This window comes from Amphiprion ocellaris, chromosome 24 (genome assembly GCF_022539595.1).
Source record: "Amphiprion ocellaris isolate individual 3 ecotype Okinawa chromosome 24, ASM2253959v1, whole genome shotgun sequence".
Classification (NCBI taxonomy): domain Eukaryota; kingdom Metazoa; phylum Chordata; class Actinopteri; family Pomacentridae; genus Amphiprion; species Amphiprion ocellaris.
Genome location: NC_072789.1, coordinates 11265641 through 11285419, shown reverse-complemented (window position 1 = coordinate 11285419; position 19779 = coordinate 11265641). Strand labels below are relative to the sequence as shown.

General features: G+C 43.1%; 1 protein-coding gene across 10 annotated transcripts in view; it reads left to right on the top strand.

Annotated features, from left to right (window-relative positions):
- Nucleotides 1-19779, top strand: part of LOC111575476 (R3H domain-containing protein 1-like) — a 48408-nt gene that overhangs the window by 1393 nt on the left and 27236 nt on the right. For 5 of the 10 annotated variants that reach the window (XR_002746743.3, XM_023280633.3, XM_035952971.2 and 2 more), the window contains exons 1-5: nt 2141-2298; nt 7116-7275; nt 12054-12252; nt 16050-16067; nt 16667-16756. Coding sequence is in view for 9 of the 10 variants with exons in the window: in XM_023280633.3 (XP_023136401.2) it covers nt 12094-12252; nt 16050-16067; nt 16667-16756 (267 nt within the window). In the remaining variant the exon portion in view is untranslated. Of the gene's footprint in view, nt 1-2140; nt 2299-5976; nt 6099-7115; nt 7276-12053; nt 12253-16049; nt 16068-16666; nt 16757-19779 lie in introns of those variants that run through there. The other 5 variants (XM_023280628.3, XM_023280629.3, XM_055008141.1 and 2 more) reach the window with 4 other exon arrangements.

The following is a 19779-nucleotide window of genomic DNA, read 5'->3' as shown; positions in this document are numbered from 1 at the left end:
GATGGCAGTGAAAGCCTCCGAGTTGCCACCAATGAGGCTGAGCATCATGATGGTATCATTTTCATTACGGTACCAGCGGAGCCTGGTGGGTGGAGAGTGGATGCTGGTTCAGTCCCTCCGGCTGCTGTTTTGGAGAGTGGAGATGATGTGTTAATCTTTACAGGGCTGGCAACTCTGCTGTGCAGCGACATAGTCCGTTTTGAACCCTGTAACATGCTCTTTTTGCGGAAATGTTTCTATATTTCGCATCTGTGTGAGCCACTGTGATTTAAGGATTTTAAATTTGATTGTGCCCATGCTGGAGTGATATATTTTACATACTGGGTGAGAGATAGTGCATTAGTCGCATTAAAGTACACTAAGTTTTTCCTCTTGTGATTGTCTGCATTCTGTTGCAATCTCCTCCAAGGCTTAAAATAAATGCTAATAATTGTTTGCCAAAACGGTTTCATCCGGCGGCTGCTCAGGCCACTACAGCTGCTGCTCTGTTGACCATTCATTACGCAGGTTGGGGCGTATTTGGAGCTGATGACATTATCAGATATTGAGGCTGCCGTGTAATAGCTTTCACCAAAGATGTGGCCCAATGACTAAATAATTCATTGCCTTCCAGGGGGAAAATCTCTCATTCCTATAATATTTGGTCTGGGCCATTAAATAATTCATCCGCCTATCCATAAATTGTTTGTTCAATTGGTGACCTTTTCATGGGATTAAGAAAGCACAATAATAAATTCTTCAGAGACATGGCATAACGAATGGTACAATTATGAGGCAGGATTGGATCGGATCGTTTGTCGCAGCCTGGTGTTGGTTGCTAAGTGACAGCAGGAACTTTTCCGCCCACTGTGTTTGCTGTTAAAGTCTGAGTGACTGAAAGGACAAAAACAATCACGTTATGGCAGTCTAGACTTCGGCTGCACATAGGACCCGTTTGTGACTTCTTATGCCTTTGACAGCCTGTCAGTCACTTAGTGATGAAAGTGCTTTGTGAAGTAGATTATTTTCACAACTCAATTATCACTCTTCTCTCCTTTGCTTGTTCAGAGGAGAAAGAATTCTTGATCTTTAATGAAATAAGCAAGTGAGGACTGGAGGATGCTATCATGCCTTATGTTTTCTAACACATCTCTAATTTCATAAAAGGCAGATTGAGATGAAATGAAGGAGGTGAGCGTTGTGGTTTGATCATGCATGAGCGCCTTTTTTTTTCTTTATGCACTCGCTATGTTGTTCCGTAGCTCATCCGCCAATAAGCTTATCTTAGATTTGCCTAAAGCAAACTGTGTTATTGCAGTATTTCACTGTTCTGTTCAGTAATAGGTGGAATTTCAGGTGGTGGCTCGATCTAAGTCAGTGGGATTTAGCTGTAGCCTTGTCGTCTTGTGTGGAAAGCAGGGTGCCAGCTTTAATGGGAAGGTAGCCCAGTGAACAGCTCGGCTGCTCAGCGGCCAGCGCCTCCCCATCGACTCTCCACCTGGTCTTTGAGCACCTAGCTGGCCACAGACATGTCGCTCCTGTCCCCCATCTTCTCCTCCTCCCTGTTTGTCGCCTCTCTTTCTCCTTCGCTTTCTTTTTGCCTCCTCTGCGCTCCTTTCTTTTCGGCTTTTCTTTCGTACCGCTCTACCTCCCACCCTCCCTGCTTTCTCATCTTCCTCCCGGTCTCCTTCCATCCATCCCATGTCCCTGTCTGCCCTTTCCTCCTCCTCCTACCCCCGCCTCCATCCTAAAGCAGAGTAGCTAATGAAGAGCCCCATTTAGCCGGTGACTTTGGTTCAGTCAGCGCTCCGTAGTGCCGGCCGGCCTCGGCTGCCGTGACTGGCTGTTGAGGCTCTGACATCACACAGGGGCCAGCTGTTGATTTGGCGCTGTCTCCAAGGCTGGCTGGCTTGATGGGTTGTGGCAGGTAGACTTGTGCTCACACAGTGCTCTCCCTCCCTCCCACCCTCCCTCCATCCATCCCACTCTCTCCCTCCCTCTCTCTCTCTCTCTCTCTCTCTCTCTCTCTCTCTCTCTCTCTCTCCCCCTCCCTCTCTCCCTCTCTCTCTCCCTCTCTCTCTCGCTCTCTCTCGCTCTCTCTTTGTGACACCCACTCCCCCTCGCCCTCTCCCTTTACACTCTCCTCTCCCCGGCTTCCACTCTCACTCAGTCGAGCGAGCGTACAGGAGGCAGCAGGCAGCTGCTGAGGAGCGAGCTGGAAGGCGACTCCAGCCTCCTGTCCAGCAAATTGTGCCTCCTGTACAATGGAAACTAAGCGGTCGCGTAGCAGAAGGGATGGAGGGCAGAGCTGCCGGGCAGGTACGTCCTGCAGCTTCCAGCCACTTTGGTAGCGAGCAGACAGGGATCACGCATGCCTTCTCTGATTTCTCATGCACTGTTAATATTTCTTGTGCTTCTTTTTCTCCTGCTTTTTCAGCATTTTCTTTGTCATGTGCCTCTGAGGCTGTTGCTTTTTCTGCTATTTCTAGCCAAATAACGCATGTTCCATTCACTGTTGTTAAAAACCTACAAGATGAGGCGACCTCCTCAAGCTTTTCTGTCTCTTTTATCATTGCATCGCATCGTCAGTAAGCAACTGTGCAGTCTCTTTGGCTTGTTAAACTAAGCGCAACATGAGATTTGGTGGGCTGTCAGCGCCGTCTTACTCACTGAGCTGAGCCAGAGCTTTCGAAATCTCCTGGCTAGTTTGCCAGTGCTGCTTCTGCTTTTCATTACAAGGATAATTAACCGAGATCAGCCAATAAGAGGCTTCATTCTGCATTGTTCTCTAGCCAAGCTCGTCCTCTGTCTCCCCTGTTTCCCCTGTTTGTTCTGCAGGTGTTGCAGGCAAATGGACTTTTAATGACTCTAGCAGACTTTTTGAGTTATTCCTCTCTCATAAGGCTCCATAGATTGAAACTGCTAGACTTGCATGTTCGCTTTTTGTGTTTATTGTTTCTTCTCTAATTGCCTAGATTGATATTCCCTGGAAGCTCTCCTGTGGGATAGGTAATGGATTACCTACATGCTCTGCTGTGGATTTAATTTATTAATGCTGGCTGACTGCGCCTCTGCTGCACCGCACCGCCTTATGCGACCTGGAGGCAGAGCGAGCAGCGCAATTAGAGACTCATTTGTGCCTGTTTATGTTTTTTCTGTTAATTCAGTCTGAGCTATTACAGGCAGTTGCTAAAACTGACACTGCCTCGGTCGCCTTGAAATTGAGGCAAGCAGTGTATGAAAGTGATATAATTTCAGAGGCTTTACCCTAATCGTTTTTTGGTCCAATTATATAGCTCCCCTGTCAGTGCTTTCCTTGCTTTGCAATTAGCAGAAATGGCTCGAAAATGGGAGATTAGTTACTCAGTTAAGCAAAACACCAAAATCAATTTTATTGCGCTGCCATGAATGTGAACCAGCATTAGTAACCTAATTAATTGTTTATTTGATGCCTGATTTTATTAGCCAGGGTGCATGTCCTGCCATCTGCACAAGCCGACTTCTTCTGAATCTCTTTTGTTGGTTTGGAAGTCGGCAGTTAATTGCACAGCCAGGGGATGTTGGGCTGCGTTTGCTGTGTTTCCTGCGGTTTAAATGTAATGTTTGAGAGATTCAGCCGAACAGAAGTGGCAATTTTTATTCGGAAATAGCGAGCAGGTGACACAAAGCAGACATGGCATTACCTTTGTAACTGTGTTTCAGCTTTTGTCTCGCAGTGCTCCGCTGAATAGAGCTCTGTTTAATATTCTACATGACTGCAGACAATATCCCAGCTGTTTGGCGCCGCTCCTGCCGTTGTCCACTCGCAAAACCCCATCAGCACCAGTAAAGCATCAAATTATTTTCCAGCACATCCCTTCTGCGTCTGCATGCAGAGAGAAATCCTAGCTTATATTTTTATTGCTCTGGCACTTAAAAATCAGCGATGGGTTTTCTTCGAGATCAGAAGCTTGTGAAGGTGATAGCTCGTTCTCTTCCACCCCTTCTTTGACTCATCTCCTCGTTCTTGCCGAGAATAGAGCCGGGGATGGAGTAGCAGATAGAGGGAGGGATTGAGGGTCCTTCACCTCCAGTTGAGCTGGTTATAGCCCAGACAAGAGCCCTGATCCACTCAAAGCTGAGCAGAACGGAGCGGAGGTGTGGGAGGGAAAGGTCAGCCTTTGCAAGAGAGAGGCAGGTGAGTGTGTGTGTGTGTGTGTGAGTGTGTGTTCGTTCGCGCTTGTGTGAAGGGGAAACAAAATAAGTACACTGGAGTGTGCTTTCTCGCCCATTCCTCTGTGTGCGTTCCATCACCAACAGGCTCTTACATGCTTCATAGTGATTGAGAAATTTCTCATTAGCTTGCTATCGAACATAATTGTCCGTGAGAGTAGTCCGTTAAGAGGCCGGCGTGTGATTAACTCAGCTCAGTTGATGGCCACCCATATGACCTCGCTGTGGGTTTTTCAAGAATTAATTTCCATCAAGAATATATGTGCGGGAGGAGGAATGTGTGCATTCGTATGTGGCTGTGTTCCACATAATCAAGCTGGATGATATTTGAAATAATGATATTTTACTGGCATTTTTTTTCTTTGCAATTACAAATAATTATTTCCATGTTGGCTGTATTCTAATTGAGCGTATCTGCATTTTAATATATTCATGAATATGTGCTGCGTGCAGATGGGTTGGTTTGATGCGTCTGTGTTTGTGTGAGGCTGCTGATATGGCATCGACCGTGGCAATGAAGGTGGTGTGTAGGGGCGGTGTGACACTGAACGATGCCTGAGGGAGCCTCTTTAAGGTTGCTGCGCTCTGCGGCTGCTGTAACACCAATGAACCACTCCCTGTCAGCTCCAGTACAATACTGGAGGACGCACACAGGCGGAGCGTTTCTACAAGTTCACCGCTGTGCGAGAACGTGCGCGTGTTTTGCAGTGTTAGGGTGTGTTAGAAGCTGTTAAGCACCTATCAAATGGGGATGCTTCCCTGTCTGTGCCTGTCAAAACATTTTTCTAAGGGGAGGGTGTGCATTGTTTGCAGCATTAGTATTCAGTGTTTACTGCACACACACAGGCTCAGTGTGAAGTCCTGCAGCCAGCCGGCTAAGCCGTGGCTGCACCGTCCGCTCAGCAGCGCTGGTCATAAAACCTGGAGCGCCCACGGCCAGACTCAGCCACACCACTGTCAGAGCAACTTTTACACTCTGCGTGCGTGTGTGTGTGTGTGTGTGTGTGATAGCTGCAGGACCAGCGCTGAATTACAGAACAGGCTCCACATTTTTCCATTTCAGACATTTAGCTGGCACTACATTCGCAGAGGCTTGAATTGGCACCACTTCTGCTTTCAACGAGGGCAAAATCTCGCACCACCAGCACCAAGATGATACTCCTGTCACACATGAACAACCATGTTAAAAGTGCTGGGTGCGTTTAGAAAGAGATGGGAGTCAAAAAAAAAAGGGAGGGCAGAGGGGATAAAGATAAAAGCATCTCAGAGGAAAAAGATACAGGTTAATATGTCTTAAAATGGTAAATGTACAGTTACAGATATCCAGGCTACAAACTGCATTTACCAGGTTTTGCACTCGCCACATGGAACATTGATGAATGGATCTTACCTTGGGTGTCAATCATGCATTTGCCAAGAGGATATTTTCTGAAATGTCATTTCAAGCTTGGAGGATAGAATTCCTATTTTACTAACATATCTTAGATTCCAAGTCTTGGATCGTAAATAACATTAATCTGTGCTGTTCAAGCCGCTGTTCAAGCATTAGAGTCACTACTGGTGGTTTTGTGAGGCAGTTTTGAACACAAGCAACAAACCAAATGGCACCTGTTCCCTGGCACATCTCTGCCACCCTTCATCATCTCAGTCTGCAGCTCTGGCTCCAGGCAGAGGTGTCATGAGAAGGAAGATTATAAAGTGAGCAGAGATTCCACTTGACCTTTTTTTTTTCTTTTTTTTCTCCTCCCTTTCCGGCTGGCACAGGGGTCGTACCAAGATCGTGTTGGGAGCAGCAGCCACACCTTGGCACCGTTGGGTGCCAGAGTCAGCGTGGCACCTCGCCTGCTCACTGAGACGGAGATTAGAGGAGGAGAGACAGAGAAATGCAGAGAGAAGCCCAGGCATGGGTCAGTTGTAGGAGAATGTACAGCATCAAGAGCTGAACCAATTTATCGATGAGTTGTTTGACAGGGAATCAAGTCATTTATTTAGCAAAAATTCCAAACATTTGTCAGGGTTTCTGGCTTTTTGGGTTTTCTATCCTTTTCCACAGATCATTTTTGTGTTTTGAACTGCTAGTCAGACAACAGAAAGACATTTAAAGACCTAAGTTTGGGCTTTAGGAAATTATAATGGCAGCTTTTCTGCATTTTCTTGCATTTTATACACCATTGAACAATCGAGTAATAGTGTAAACAGCTAAGAGATTAATTTGAAATGCAAATAATCATTAGTTGCAGCCCTAATCTGATGTTTAGCAGCCTCATTTGGCAACTATACCCAACTGCAGCCAGTGAAGTGAGCCATAATGCCACATTTTCACAATTTAGAGAAGGAACATAGCTAATTAAAGCAGCAGTTTAACAGCAGTGTGGAACAAAGTGAATGGAAAAACACAGATTTGTAATAAAGATGGAAATCACTTTTTTTCTCCCTCCAATATTGTGTCAATATTTTGCTGCTCTGCTGTTGTTGCCGTTTTCAGATGTCTGCCCTGCCCAACCAGTGTCACCCTGTAGTTCAGCTAGACAGGAATTTGCAGGAAAATAGAGATTGTACGCTAGACGATTTGAAATTTATGTGCCACCAAATGGCAGAGGATTTTGAGCTGAGAAATGCTATCTTCTCCCGCTGCTCTCTGAATTCCTAATGCTTGGTTTTTACGAGGTTGGCAGGGGTGCCTTCTCCTGTTGCCTCCGCCGCACTCCCAATCTCTGTGCTCATCCATTATTTATGGTGCATCGGCACGCATAGGCCCAGAAATACACACTCACCACACTTTTACTTTTTGCTCCGGCACACAAATATTTCAGAGTTGCTGACATCCTGACTGCTGTCAGTCCACGTGACCTCAGTGACAGAGGTGCTGCTGACCCCTGACCCCGAACATCACAGCACTAACCCCGTTCCTCTCATGGTTGCAGGTCAGCAGGGGTCATGAGGGTGATGGAGGCCCCGCTTGCTGTTCAGAGCAGCTGAAGCAGACATGGGCAAAGAAGTCTCGGATGGCATCGGTAGGCTCAGCCTCATCGACTTCACCAGCCACATCCTCCTTTGCCGCAACCACCACTGGCTACGCAACAAGTAAGTCTCTTGTTTCTTTTTCGACAAGAATAGTGAGTCAGAGAACTCAAATTTTAACTAATTTTACATAAAAGTGGCCATAGAATACATGATATGTCCATTCATTACTCTTGTGCAACAGCTAGTGGCGCTAATTCTGCTAAAAGGCCTTACACCTTCCAGACGAAATGCACAATGAGATGACGTAGCTTAAAGTGTCAGCTAAACCTCAGGCAGTGATGACGAGACATGATGGAATTTTAGCAGTTCTGCTTGTTTTTTATTCTACATCTTTCAACACTGATTTTTTTTTTTTTTTGTCTTTAGCTGTTTTTTGTTCATTCAGTGGACCATAGTGCATGCTTTTATTAGTGATATACCACTTTTCCACCTCAACCAAATGTAAAAAAATGATACCATAGTTGGACTTGTGCATATTGCTGGCCGTTCTGAACACACATTTAAAATGTGCATATAAATGGTGAGTGGAGACACACTTCAATAGAGGTGGGTAGCATATCCACATTTACATGGTAAGTGTATCTCAGAGTGACAGATTTTGGTAGTATTTCGCTTGTGACTTAACAAGAGACTTTTTGTCATGAGGTGATAAATGATAACACTGAACTCAACCCTAGCTGCACCCGAATATAGCAGCATGTACTGTTCAGACATAATCGTTTTTAAATATTCTGCAGTTTAGCTGTGCAGTAGTTGTAAAAACAGTGCAACCTTTTTTGTATCCAAACATTTAACACAGGGAAAAAAAAAACATTTCCTTGTTTCTTTATGTAACCTGCACAGAACCCTACTGCTACAGCCTTTTACAAGATCAGTTATCATTTATCACATCCTGCCATCACACAGCAAACTAAAAATAAGCAATGCATTTTCCTCTTACTCTAACAGGACCCTGCTGTTATAGTCTCTAAAAAAGCACTTTAAATTTCACCTTCTAATTGTAAAGCACATCAATAAAACACCTTTGCAGGGTAGCAGTTTTGGTAAGAAAACTGCAACCTGACTAAGTGGTGTGTTTTCTAATAAATATATCAATTAAAGTTTTGCACCTCGACTAATATTTATGTTTTTTAGGCAGAAAAGCTATTGACACTGCAGTAAAACTTTGTGACTTAGCGGGATGCTTTAGCAAAGTGTTAGGTTGAAATAAGTAGCGAAGCTTAATGTGCACTCGTACCTGTAGAGTAGCTAAGAGAGCAGAAATCATTTGAGATCAAGCTGAGCAGTTGTCCTGCAAAGTAGCTAAAGTTGGAAGTTGTCAGCATCTACTTGTGCAGTGAGAGGATCATTCACAATATGACATTACAGAGTGAAGAGAATCAAGAATGTATTCTTTAGATACACATATATAAGATAGTGATGTCTGTCTTCAATCTCACTCTTAAGAGACCAATTTGCTGCTCCCTAAATTCCTTAATGTAGCACTAAGGACCAAGTGATGATGCAGATTACTTATGCAGTCAAAACATCAGGGATTCTAAACAGGCGCACGTTGCAATTACCTCAGCCGCGAGAGACGAGACGGTGAAATTTGGATGGATCAAAGTCTGAAGCCAAATTTAGTCCAACACTCCAGTCCCATGATAGAATGTGTTTGGGAGAATGAATGATTCGGTGAGGGACAAAATGGCTATCCATCACAAGCCCGGCTCCTGAAAATATCTGTCCAATATTGCAAATCGTCAACAGAGCGACTCAAGAGACTTCACTCATCAAAATGTCAGCAACAGACACTAAATATTCAAAGGCGTGCACAGCACTCTGGAGTATTAAGCTGTTTTCCTTCAGAATGTAAAAATAATGTAAAGCAGCAGCCGGCGTTGCTTTTGTCAAACCTCTGACAGGTCATTGAAATTCAACGTCTGGCTCTCCAGTGCCCTGCTAAATTTTTGCTCACCTCTTAGCCTCACACAGGATTGGGTTAGCGGTACATTTACCCGGCAGAGGAGCACCAAAGAGCGGCGGACCTCACTAGAAGTCAATTACTCTGACATGGAGGAATTGGATGCCACCTTTTTAAAGAGAGCCGCTCTCCCGCTCGCTGTCTCAGCTCTTCTGGGACGGAGATAAACAATCAAGTCTCAGGCTGCCGCTTTGCTGCTCAGCGATCAGGTAGGAAAATGGCTCTGATCAGTGCCGGGCAAATAGGTTGAGGCCTCGCTGATTGGCTGAAGGCTGGAACACACACGCAGCCGGTCACGTACACACTCAAGCACAGAGTAAGTGCTGTCATGTGTGGATCCAGTTTTGATGTGCAAAGTACATTTGATGAGCCCGTTTCTAATTAACCTATTAATCATAGCTCTCATGTACCAGATGTCTGCCCTCCCTTCTTGTGAGCCTGCGTCTGTGTGTGATTGTATGTTGCGCTGCATGGGGCCTGGCTGCATAATTGGGGTATCGCAGGATGAACTCACACCAGGGCTTCAACACAGGGAGGTCATGATATTACACAGACACGTCCTATAGCAGACCATAGGTGCAAAGCAACGTATGCTCCAAGATTGGAACCATGTAAGGGTCTTTTATGTTGAAAACTCCTCTTACTCTGCTGATTTAGGCGGACGTCTTCTAAAAAAGCCTACATGTTTTATGCACTGTGTTTGAACCAGTCATTAAATTAACTCCAGTCTTTTCACTCTGCTTTAATGATATACACACTTTTGGGGGTAAAATGAGGATATGGGTATTTCACCTTTCCATATCTTTCTGCTGAAATATTATTTTTATGCACTTTGTACTCATAATTCAAGTTTTTGGACAACTATGCACAAAGATTTAAATTAGAAATTTTCCATTCATTCGACATTAATCGAATAAAATTTAGATTTAAATAGAATTTAGTATTATGACTGCATAGGGCTTTAAATATGTGAGCCAATACCAAATTTAAATGAAAATTAATCAAAAACTTTAATGGATAAGTAACTCCAAATTAACGTTAATGCTAAATAAACACTTTTGTATGGTGACTAGGAGTTGCAATTTTCTACAACAACCTCCCTCAAACCGCTACACTCTATATTTATTTTCCTACAGGAGCAAACTGTGCTCCTGCAGCATCTTGTCCAGCCATTTCCATTGTCTCAAGCTGAACAGCTGCAGAGCTATGAGACGGTGCAGAGAGAATGTAGTGACTGATGACCAAAGACTGTGCTCATGACACCAACTGCATCCCACCGCCTGCTGCTGTATAGATCTTTGTCATCGCAGGTTTCTTTGTTGTCAAACCTGATGTCACTTAAAAAATAATAATGGCTGAATTCCATTTTGATCATCAGCCATTAGTAATGTTAATAGAAACACGTGGTTTTTTTTTTTTTGTTTTTTTTTGCTGTGTTGGGGCTGCTCTTTTTCAAAATTGTGCTCAGCCAAGTCAATGCACCTTCATACATTTCAGGGTTATTGCTTTTGTTGTGTTGCTGCTTTCTCTATCAAAATAATACCCCCAATAAAAACAAAGGAAAACAAATAGTAAGCAGTTCTCGAGCTAAGATGTGAGCCGCATCAAGGAAGAAGAACACGTTTTGCTGTGGGCATGAGCTCATAATCCACTGAGAACAAGTAAGTTTTATTTATTACTTTCTATACTGTAGCTATGGTATCAAACTTGTTTACTGATGTTTTCTTTAAAGCTTGGGTAGGCAGTATTTTAGTTTTTGTTTTGTGCATCATTGGGAAAAAATTAGGCACTGATCTTCCAATTTTTCTAGTCTGAGAGGAACCTAGATTTCTGCATGTCCTCTTCGCTCCATTTTCAGACTTTAGAAAATCAAACCATGACAGTAGACTTCAGCCAATCACAGCGCTTTTTAATGAGATCAGGTGAGATCAGATAACAACAAAGTCCGCATTAAGAGTCATGACGCAATGATTTAGACTTTCGCTATAGAGAAAAGGGTTCAAATCACGTGAAGCTACAAATGAATGTTGAGTTTTAGCTGGACTATATTTGCATGTTTGAAGCGTGTGCTCATGTCGTTCTAGGGGAGAGGGAAGAGATTTATGTTTTCTATATATATTTTTTTATCACTTTTAGTGGCCCTAATTTCCTTGTCAGTTGTAGACACTGGTGATATTGTAATAATTGTGATTGTTGGAATATTAAAAAATAGATAAATGATCAATTCTGAGCTTTTTCATCTTTTCCACAGTCTAAAGAAGAAGCATGATGACTGATGAATGATCTCTCCTCAACTCCAGAAAGCTGCTCATCCATTACTCTTACTTAGTTATGCCTTTAGAGATGCAGAAAATTCTGGATTTGCATCATTGTTGGCTGAAGTTTTTTCTGAGCTAATAAATCTGATCCAGTTTGTGAAAAAATGCATTGTTTTGGTGGTATTTGCACATTCACATCCCATGTTATTTTAAAGAGCTGTAAATACAAATTTTGATGTAACACAAATAATGTAAGTTTAAAGGTAGCAGAAAGGATGCTACATCTCCCCAAAAATGCATAAACCAACAGAAGACTCTAACTTAAAATGATGCTATAATGGTACTCGTAGACACAATGCCTGAGAAGTCACAATTTGGTGCATAAAAAAAATCACCAGAATCCAGAATGTCAATGAATAACACTTAAAATGCTCTGGAGAGCTTTTCTGAAGAGCTGGATTTAATCTAGTCTTCATGAAAAAACCTTCAAATCATGGAGAACTTCAACATGTGGAGTCTCTCGTTCTAATATGCAACCTATATACATAATTTTCTACTATTCTTATCTTCCATCCTTCAAAGAAGCAACCTCTCATGGACACGTTCCTGTCTTTCAGGTTGTCTGTATTTGCCAGCATCTCCCTGTAAGACTTTGCAATGAGAATGTCCGATATCGTCGACACTGAAACGATGAAGGTTTCCGAGGCCGCCGACACGGTGTCATCTGCGAAAGACAACGCTACCAAGTCTGAGGTCTCTGACCAGAGCCAGAGCAGCAGAGATGAACACGGCAGCAACAATAAGAGGGACGTACAGGTAAAGAGCTGAAAGCAATTCAACCCAAAAACTCTCCAGTAACTCATCTTTCATATCCACCACTGATGGGTATTTTATAGACCGAATGATTGAGCACTTTTGTGAAAAGAAGTGTCAGTCTCAGATATTCTCTTAGCGTCCTAACTGGACTGGGACTGAGCTGGGGACACTTGACAGCCTCTCCAAACATTTTCACTCTTCCACCGCACTCATTTCCATTAAATTTCACTAACGGTCAACGTCAAACACCAACTTCCCTGGGGATCTCCTGTCACCCGCGGCATTTAAGATGATTTTTCCAGCTTCTTCAGCAGGAAAAAATATTCCTGAAAAGTATAATCTGCACAGACCGAAATAATAATGCAGGGCCAGCCAGAGTGAGACAGCTTCATACCTGGCTGCTGAGAGTCCTCTGAGTTGTAAAGATCATCGGTTTGTGGAAAGTAGTCACATGTGGTCCATGGGAAACATTTAAGTGGTGATCTACTGGGGATTCACGACAGCTGAGATCACTCTCAGATAAGCTGCTAGTTAATTAGGTCTCTGTGTCATTGCAATGTTGTGCTTTGGGACTACAGAGAATTGGCACTTTTTAATTTGGCTTTTAAAGAAAAACTGGTGCTGACTGGTTTGTGCTCACAGAGGAATGAATATTCAAAGCCAAAATAGTGAAACCACGTAAAATCTCAGGGTATGGTCAAAAAAATCCAGGAAAGAAAAAGGATTGTCTCTTTGGCTACAACCTAAAAATAGGATTCAGGCCAATCTGGCCTTGTGGTTGGAGGCAGGGAGAGCGAGGGAGTCAGGCAGGCGGATAATCGGAGCTCAAATCCTGGCTTATCTACCAACTTCCTGCGTCTATGTTACCCTGAGGAACAGAATGACACCAGCATGTGGGGAGCAGTGGGGGAGGGAGGAGGGGACACAGGAAGAACAGGGAGGGAGAGATGAGTGGAAAGGTTGTAAGAAGGAGGGATTAGGATGAGGAGGAAGGTAAAGAACATGAGAGACACGGTGTTGGAGGATGTCGGAAAGAAAGGAACGCTGAGGCAAGACAATGAGAAACAGGAGGATGGAAGTGGGAGGGCATTTCTCCTTCTTAAATTATTCTTCTCAGCTGCTGAAAGAAATCCTCTTATTAGTTCAGGCAGAATATATTTAGTCAACGTAACTAGCTTTTGACCAAATTTGAGAGTCGCACTTGTAATTTGAAAGGAACTGAGGTCACTATCATTTAAAGCTACATCTGTCTGACACAGACTAAGCAAAAATCCTCTGAGCCCCAAAATTCTTTAAAAAAAAAAAAAAAAAACTATCAGAATGACACCAATTATCAGAACCTGAAATTAAAATCAGAAAAATATTATAAAATTATCAACTTGCTGACTGAATGACTTTTATGTAATATACATTTTCGTCGGAAAAATGACCGAATCTGAGCTTAAAATTGTGATATTTCATCAAAATCGAGTCATAATACATGTGTGTAAGCTAGCAATTAGAGGGAGTGAAGGCAAAAAAAAACATACTTGATCAATTAAACAAATACATCAATGCAAAATGATTCAGTGTTCCTTTTGGAAATGGCAAGTTCAGTTCATAAGCAAAAAATTATACTGTCACATATCAGTACGGTCAAAGGTTTTGCTGCTCTAGTTTGCCTCTTTACGTTTGATGGCTAATATTAGCAAATTTTACATTCATTTTACTGATTAGCAGACATTACGAAGTCATTCTGCTCTTGTCTGCTTGTACTACTGGTACACACACTTTAGCTAAGGTCTTGTATAGATGATATATTTTAAAGAAATAAATGTATTTTGGGAAAGACGCTTATTAGTGAGATTACAAGATTGACGCCACTGTTATCAAACCAGAAAAATTTGCTTCACATGAGTTCACATGATTCGCAGGTTATTTCTCATTTGTTCAATCCATATAAAAACCAAATTGTGGTTTTTGAAGGTAGCTATTTCTTAGCTGGTTGCCTGGAAACCATATATTGCCTCGTTTTTTTGTTGTTTAGTCAAATACATTCAAAGATGCACAAACACCACATATTTACATTTAAAGTAAGTGTTTCCTGATAAATGAGAAGAAAACTGAAATAAGGCTTTAATTTATACTATTGGAACAAATAAATTACTTTTTGAATCAGTTCTTAGCACCTAAATAAAGCCTGTGTCGTCCTTCTTTTATGACTCACCTTAAATTGACTTTGCATGTTTTGCTGCCTCCTCTGGTGTGTTTTCTGTGACCTCTACAAATGTAGGTTACTTCTCATTCTCCTCCTTTTTCTAAAACTCACCCTGGTATAATTATTTTATGGTCAGAGGAATGCCAGGATATGCTGACGGCACCGACACCGCCGACCTTTCCGCTCGTAATTTTCAGCTGCAGAGGAGGCTGAAGCTAATTCCGTCGCTCTGCGTAAGGGCACCGGTTAAATGCCTGAAATGTTCATTGTGAGGGAAATGGACGAGGCAGGGAACGGGGGATAAGGAACAGGGGATAAGGAACGGGGGAGGAGGCAGCGGTAACTCAAACAAGCGAGGGGGAGTCGAAAAGCATTCCGACAGTGGTAAGAGGAGGAGGAAAGACCGGGTGACTTTGCCACCATCTGCCTCCAGCTCCGTCCTCTGCGGCAGGACAGGTGGCTGGTGGCCGCCCTACTTCTGCTGACTTCAGCCCTTTCCCTCTCCCCCTTTCCCATTCCTTTATCTCCTGCCGGCATTGTTCATTCCCCACCGGCCCCACGCCGCTCAATTAGCTGGTGTAGCGGTGCGCTCACAGTCCCAGCCCTCCACTCCCCCTCCTCCACATCCAGATTACCTGATATAGAAAAAGGGGCGCAGCAGGTCACACGCATTGGAGATGGGTGAACAGCGGCCCATTTCAATTTTTTCTAGGTGTTATTTGGCCCTCAAGCTCAATGAGGGAGGGGAGGGGTTGTCCTTTTGATTTTTAGAGGACAGGTGGGAAGGACAGAGGTGTGTGTGTGTGTGTGTGTGTGTGTGTGTGTGTGTGTGTGCGCACCAACGTGTGTGTGGATGCATGTTGGGATTAGGAAGCAGAGGACTGGGCTCTGTTACAATTTAGACTGAAATGGCTCCTGCCAGGTCTCCCCCCTCCTCCCCATGCATGCTACTGAGAGACCTTCTGTTTATATGCACACACACACACACACACACACACACACACACACACACACACACACACACACACACACAGCCACCAGTGCGTGAAGCGCAGAGGCACCGAGCTGTCTCACACACTGTTGGGTGGCCGGCCTCTCTGCTTTCTGCAGCTCACCTCCAGAGCCTGGAGGTGAGCTGCAGAATGGTGCTGACAGCTAAATGGAGCTGGGAGCAGCACATAGAACTGACCCGAATCCCTCACAGCCAAACGTATGGCTTTTGTTTTTCTGCAGGGTGTGTGTTTGAGAGTGTTTGCATGAGAGGAAGGTGCACCCACAGTGCTGCCGCTTTGGTAGCATATGCTCTGCAGAAATTAATTCATGCTCCCAGGAATTGGAAAATGTTAATGTTAGAATCTTTCGTTTACTTTTGCACATCAGCGTCACAGAATTTTGTGAAGGTTATTTTTTTGTTTATTTTTTAGCTAATATGAATTTTCCCAGCCTCTTTTGCAGAGCTAGAAGCATGCACAAAATGTAGGCCAGTCATATTTAATTCAAAATTCTCGACTTTTAAAATAACAATCCTCTTTCCCCACCTTTCTGTGGTTTGTTTAATTTTAATTTTTTTTTCCTGCACCCCTCCCCTACCTATGGACAGCCTGTGAAGTACTCAAAGGTACGGTATGCTCGACATGCATGTTGTACAGGGATGCTCCAACATGTCTCGTGCACTTGGATTGCGTTGTTTGCTTGGATTGCGTTGGAAGCTGTACTTGTGTTTTCTGTCAAGCAAGTTGTCGTTGCTGCAGATGTCTAAAATTACTTCACTGCAATATGCTGAGATTCCATTATATGAATATAGCGGAGGCTACGTTGTGAATTATGCCTGAGAATACAACTAGTCTGGACATTTCCTCTGTGCTTGCTGCATTGATGTTCCCTCAGGAAAAACATATGAGAAGGGTTTTTGCGAAAATGCAAATTTTTTTTTGACTTAAGTTTGTTCTGATCAAGTTATTTGAGAAGCTACAGATCTACAATAATCTTGAAAGTGAAAAGCTCAGTCGCTCGGGAAAAGTTGTGTCAGCTGAAATGTGAATTATTGAAACTGTATGATTTGCTTGCAAGAATTGATTGTGCTCGCTGGCTGTTTCGCTGTGTTTTTGTTTTTTTTGTTTTTTTTTTACCTTGGCTTGTCACTGTGATGATTTTGATGCAGTTGTGTGTGTGCATGGTTTTAACTGTGCCCACCTACCTGCACCCCCTCCCCCTTAGTCCAACACCAGGCTAAAGCTGGTGCGGAGCCTGGCAGTGTGTGAAGAGTCCTTTCCTTGCCCTATTCCTGAGCCTTCAGCTGCACCTCAGGTAAAAATCTCCCTGAATAACCAGAGTGTATTCATTCATTAGAGATGTGCCGGTTTAAACTCTGTATCCTGTTTGAACGTCCTGTTGATAAGGGTATCACCAGTGTTGAGGTCACTATGAATGCAACTGTCCCCCTAGTAGCAGCTTGACTTAGATTAACCGCAAAGATGCAGCTTTTTATCAGCCAGACAAAGAGGCAGGCTCCTAGTGTGTCTACTTTCAGCTACTCCAACCCTGCAATGCCATCATTAGCTAAGCAAAGTATTGAAAAGCAGCAAGTTTATGGGGGTTGCAGTATTCTGAGAGAAAGCATGCATTCTGCTTAACTCCTAACACAAAACTGTACACAGTTCTCATCGGCTGGCTTCGTTTTTTCTGTTGTATTTGCTAGAATAAGCATTCCACAGTCCATTGATATGTTCTTCTTACGTTCCGCCCTCATACCTACTAGCATACATGAAGCTCTTGCCCTCCAGAAAGCCTTATGGACAAGGGTGGAGCCTAGACCCTGACTGATGAATTCATTAATGGTTAATCCATTGCAAATAAGTGTTTGACAGGTAGATCTGATTTTCTGTGTTTCAGTTTGTGCATTAAAGGAATCTGAATGAAAACAAATATAAATTTCATATTTCCAGTAGTTTCTTTTGCTGTTTGACCACAGTTGTTGTGGCCTTTTGTTCTTCCGTAATTGTTTAATGACACCTGATTGGATAATTGACATCTTTAACTCCTAATAGTTGCATAAACATAGAGGATAGAGATATTAATTCATGTTCTTTACAAACTTTGCACTAACACTATGGCTACATGAAACACGCTCCAATGCTACTATTCCACTATAATTAATGACAGTGGCTATACTATTCTTAAGAGAAGTTTGTAAACTGTTCATATGTGCCACACAGATCTGCTTGATTATTCTGTTGTTTAAGTTCTTGATTGATACATTACTTGCTTAATGTTTTAAATGTCGAAAACTGGTTTTAAAAAAATGTCAATCAGTGTTTCCCAAAGCTGAAGATGTCCATAACCAAAAGATATTCAGGAAGGAAAAAACAAAGTAAACATATTTACATTTAAAAAGCTAGAATTGGAGAATTTGAACTTTTTCCCTCTTAAAAAATTGCTCAGATTGATAATGGAAATAGTTGGTGAATGATTTGATAGTTGGCAACTAATTGATGAATTGTTGCTGCTCAATTAAAAGCAGACTGTTCTTCTGCATGGAGTTTAGGCATAAATGAACACGAGTGGATGCGCAGAATCTAGACGAAGCTAATAATAGTTTAATAACCAATTTGCTTTTGTTGAAGATGTTTTGTGCATATTGGAAGTTTAACATCTGTGCTATAGAGATAATAGAGTGAGGAAAATTTACCGTATTTCAGCTTTAGTAGTCTATCAGGGCTATTTTATAAATATAGTGATGACGCATTTTATCCGATATTTTCGGCCACTTTAACCGTAACGCAAAATTTGACACCGGCACATCTCTAACTACAACCACACTCTGTTCATGTGGACTACAGTTTTCTCTTTAAAGACTGTAAAATTCATCTCATCAAGCTGAGTGTGATGTAGGTGTTCTCCGGTGCTTCAGCCCAGTTGGTGAAGCTACAGCGCTGAAAGTGCTGACCTGGGATCAGTTCTTCATTTCAGCTCATTACAATCGAGCAGATAGACCTCAGATGCTTGATTAGCAGCCTTCATCTGACAGCTATGATTAAATACCTGGCCACGGTCGCCTGGTGAAAACATCACATCATCAAAACAGAAAGTGAGGAGCTCCAGCAGCGAGCCGGCCGTTACTCTGCTAAATCCACTCTTCTTTGACGTCGTATCTCTGGGCAAAGCCCCCCTCCGATCAAACTTTCTCCATTACATGCCACCGTGCACCGCTCCTGGCATGCTTTCACACACACCCGCGTACACACAGGTGAATCTGTTCCAGGCGTTTCAGCCAGTCAGCACCGAGCTCCATAACCAGAGGGCGGTGTTATTCCCACAACAGTCTCGCATCGTCTGCACTCACACGACGTCCTGTATTACTGCCATCAATCATGTCGAGGAAATTACAATTTCCACACGTCAGCTACAGAGAGCTGTGGAGCGCTCTAATTGAATACTCCTGATATTTCCCCCGCTCCCGTTATTGGCCCCGAGGCCGAGACTCCTTCTGCGGCAAACTAAGCTAGAGGGGTGAGGTAAAGCAATAAAGAAAGAAGAGGAAAAAAACACATTAGTGGAGTACACATTCAGCCGCACTGATTCTCAATCAAACCCTTATGATCATCAAATCTGAACATCCCATTGTTCACAATTTTGCATTACTGTCTCCACTGTCAGATAGGAAGGATTAACAAAGGCCTGTATGGATGTATATGCTGCCCAAGTCGTTGCGGCTTCCTGAAAAGCTACATCTGCCCTTACATTGTAGGCCTGGCTGTCAATTCCGATCAATGGCCGATAGTGAGGGGCCCCTGAATGCTCGTCGTACTTTTTTGTTTTAGACTGACAGCATGTTCATTACATATTCACAAGACCATCATTTTCACGCTGTTTTTCCTTTATCTCGAGGTAAATGGATGTCAGAAAACAAATGAGGCAGCTCGCAACAGCTGCACATCAACCAGGCGGCTTCCATGTGATGCTGAGGGTGGCATTAAGTAGCAAACATCAGCGCTCCTTGCCAGGAAAAAAAAAAAATCCTTTTGCTTTGACACACACACACACACACACACACACACATGAACTTGCTGTCACTTCTTCAACACGCAATCCTAGACTCATTTTCACTTTATCCCAGTCTCACACAGGCAATTAGTCAGTCACGTTTCTCATTAGCATATTACATTTTCACATATATTCAGAGCGTCTTAAAATGAAGGAGAACGCAGCGTCTCATTATCTTGCTCCGCAGCTGTTACAGGGATCAAACTCGTGATCTTTTTTCGGTTATGAGCTGCTCTCCCACCACTAGGTCACCCCTTCCTCTCTCTCATTCATTCATTCTCTCACTC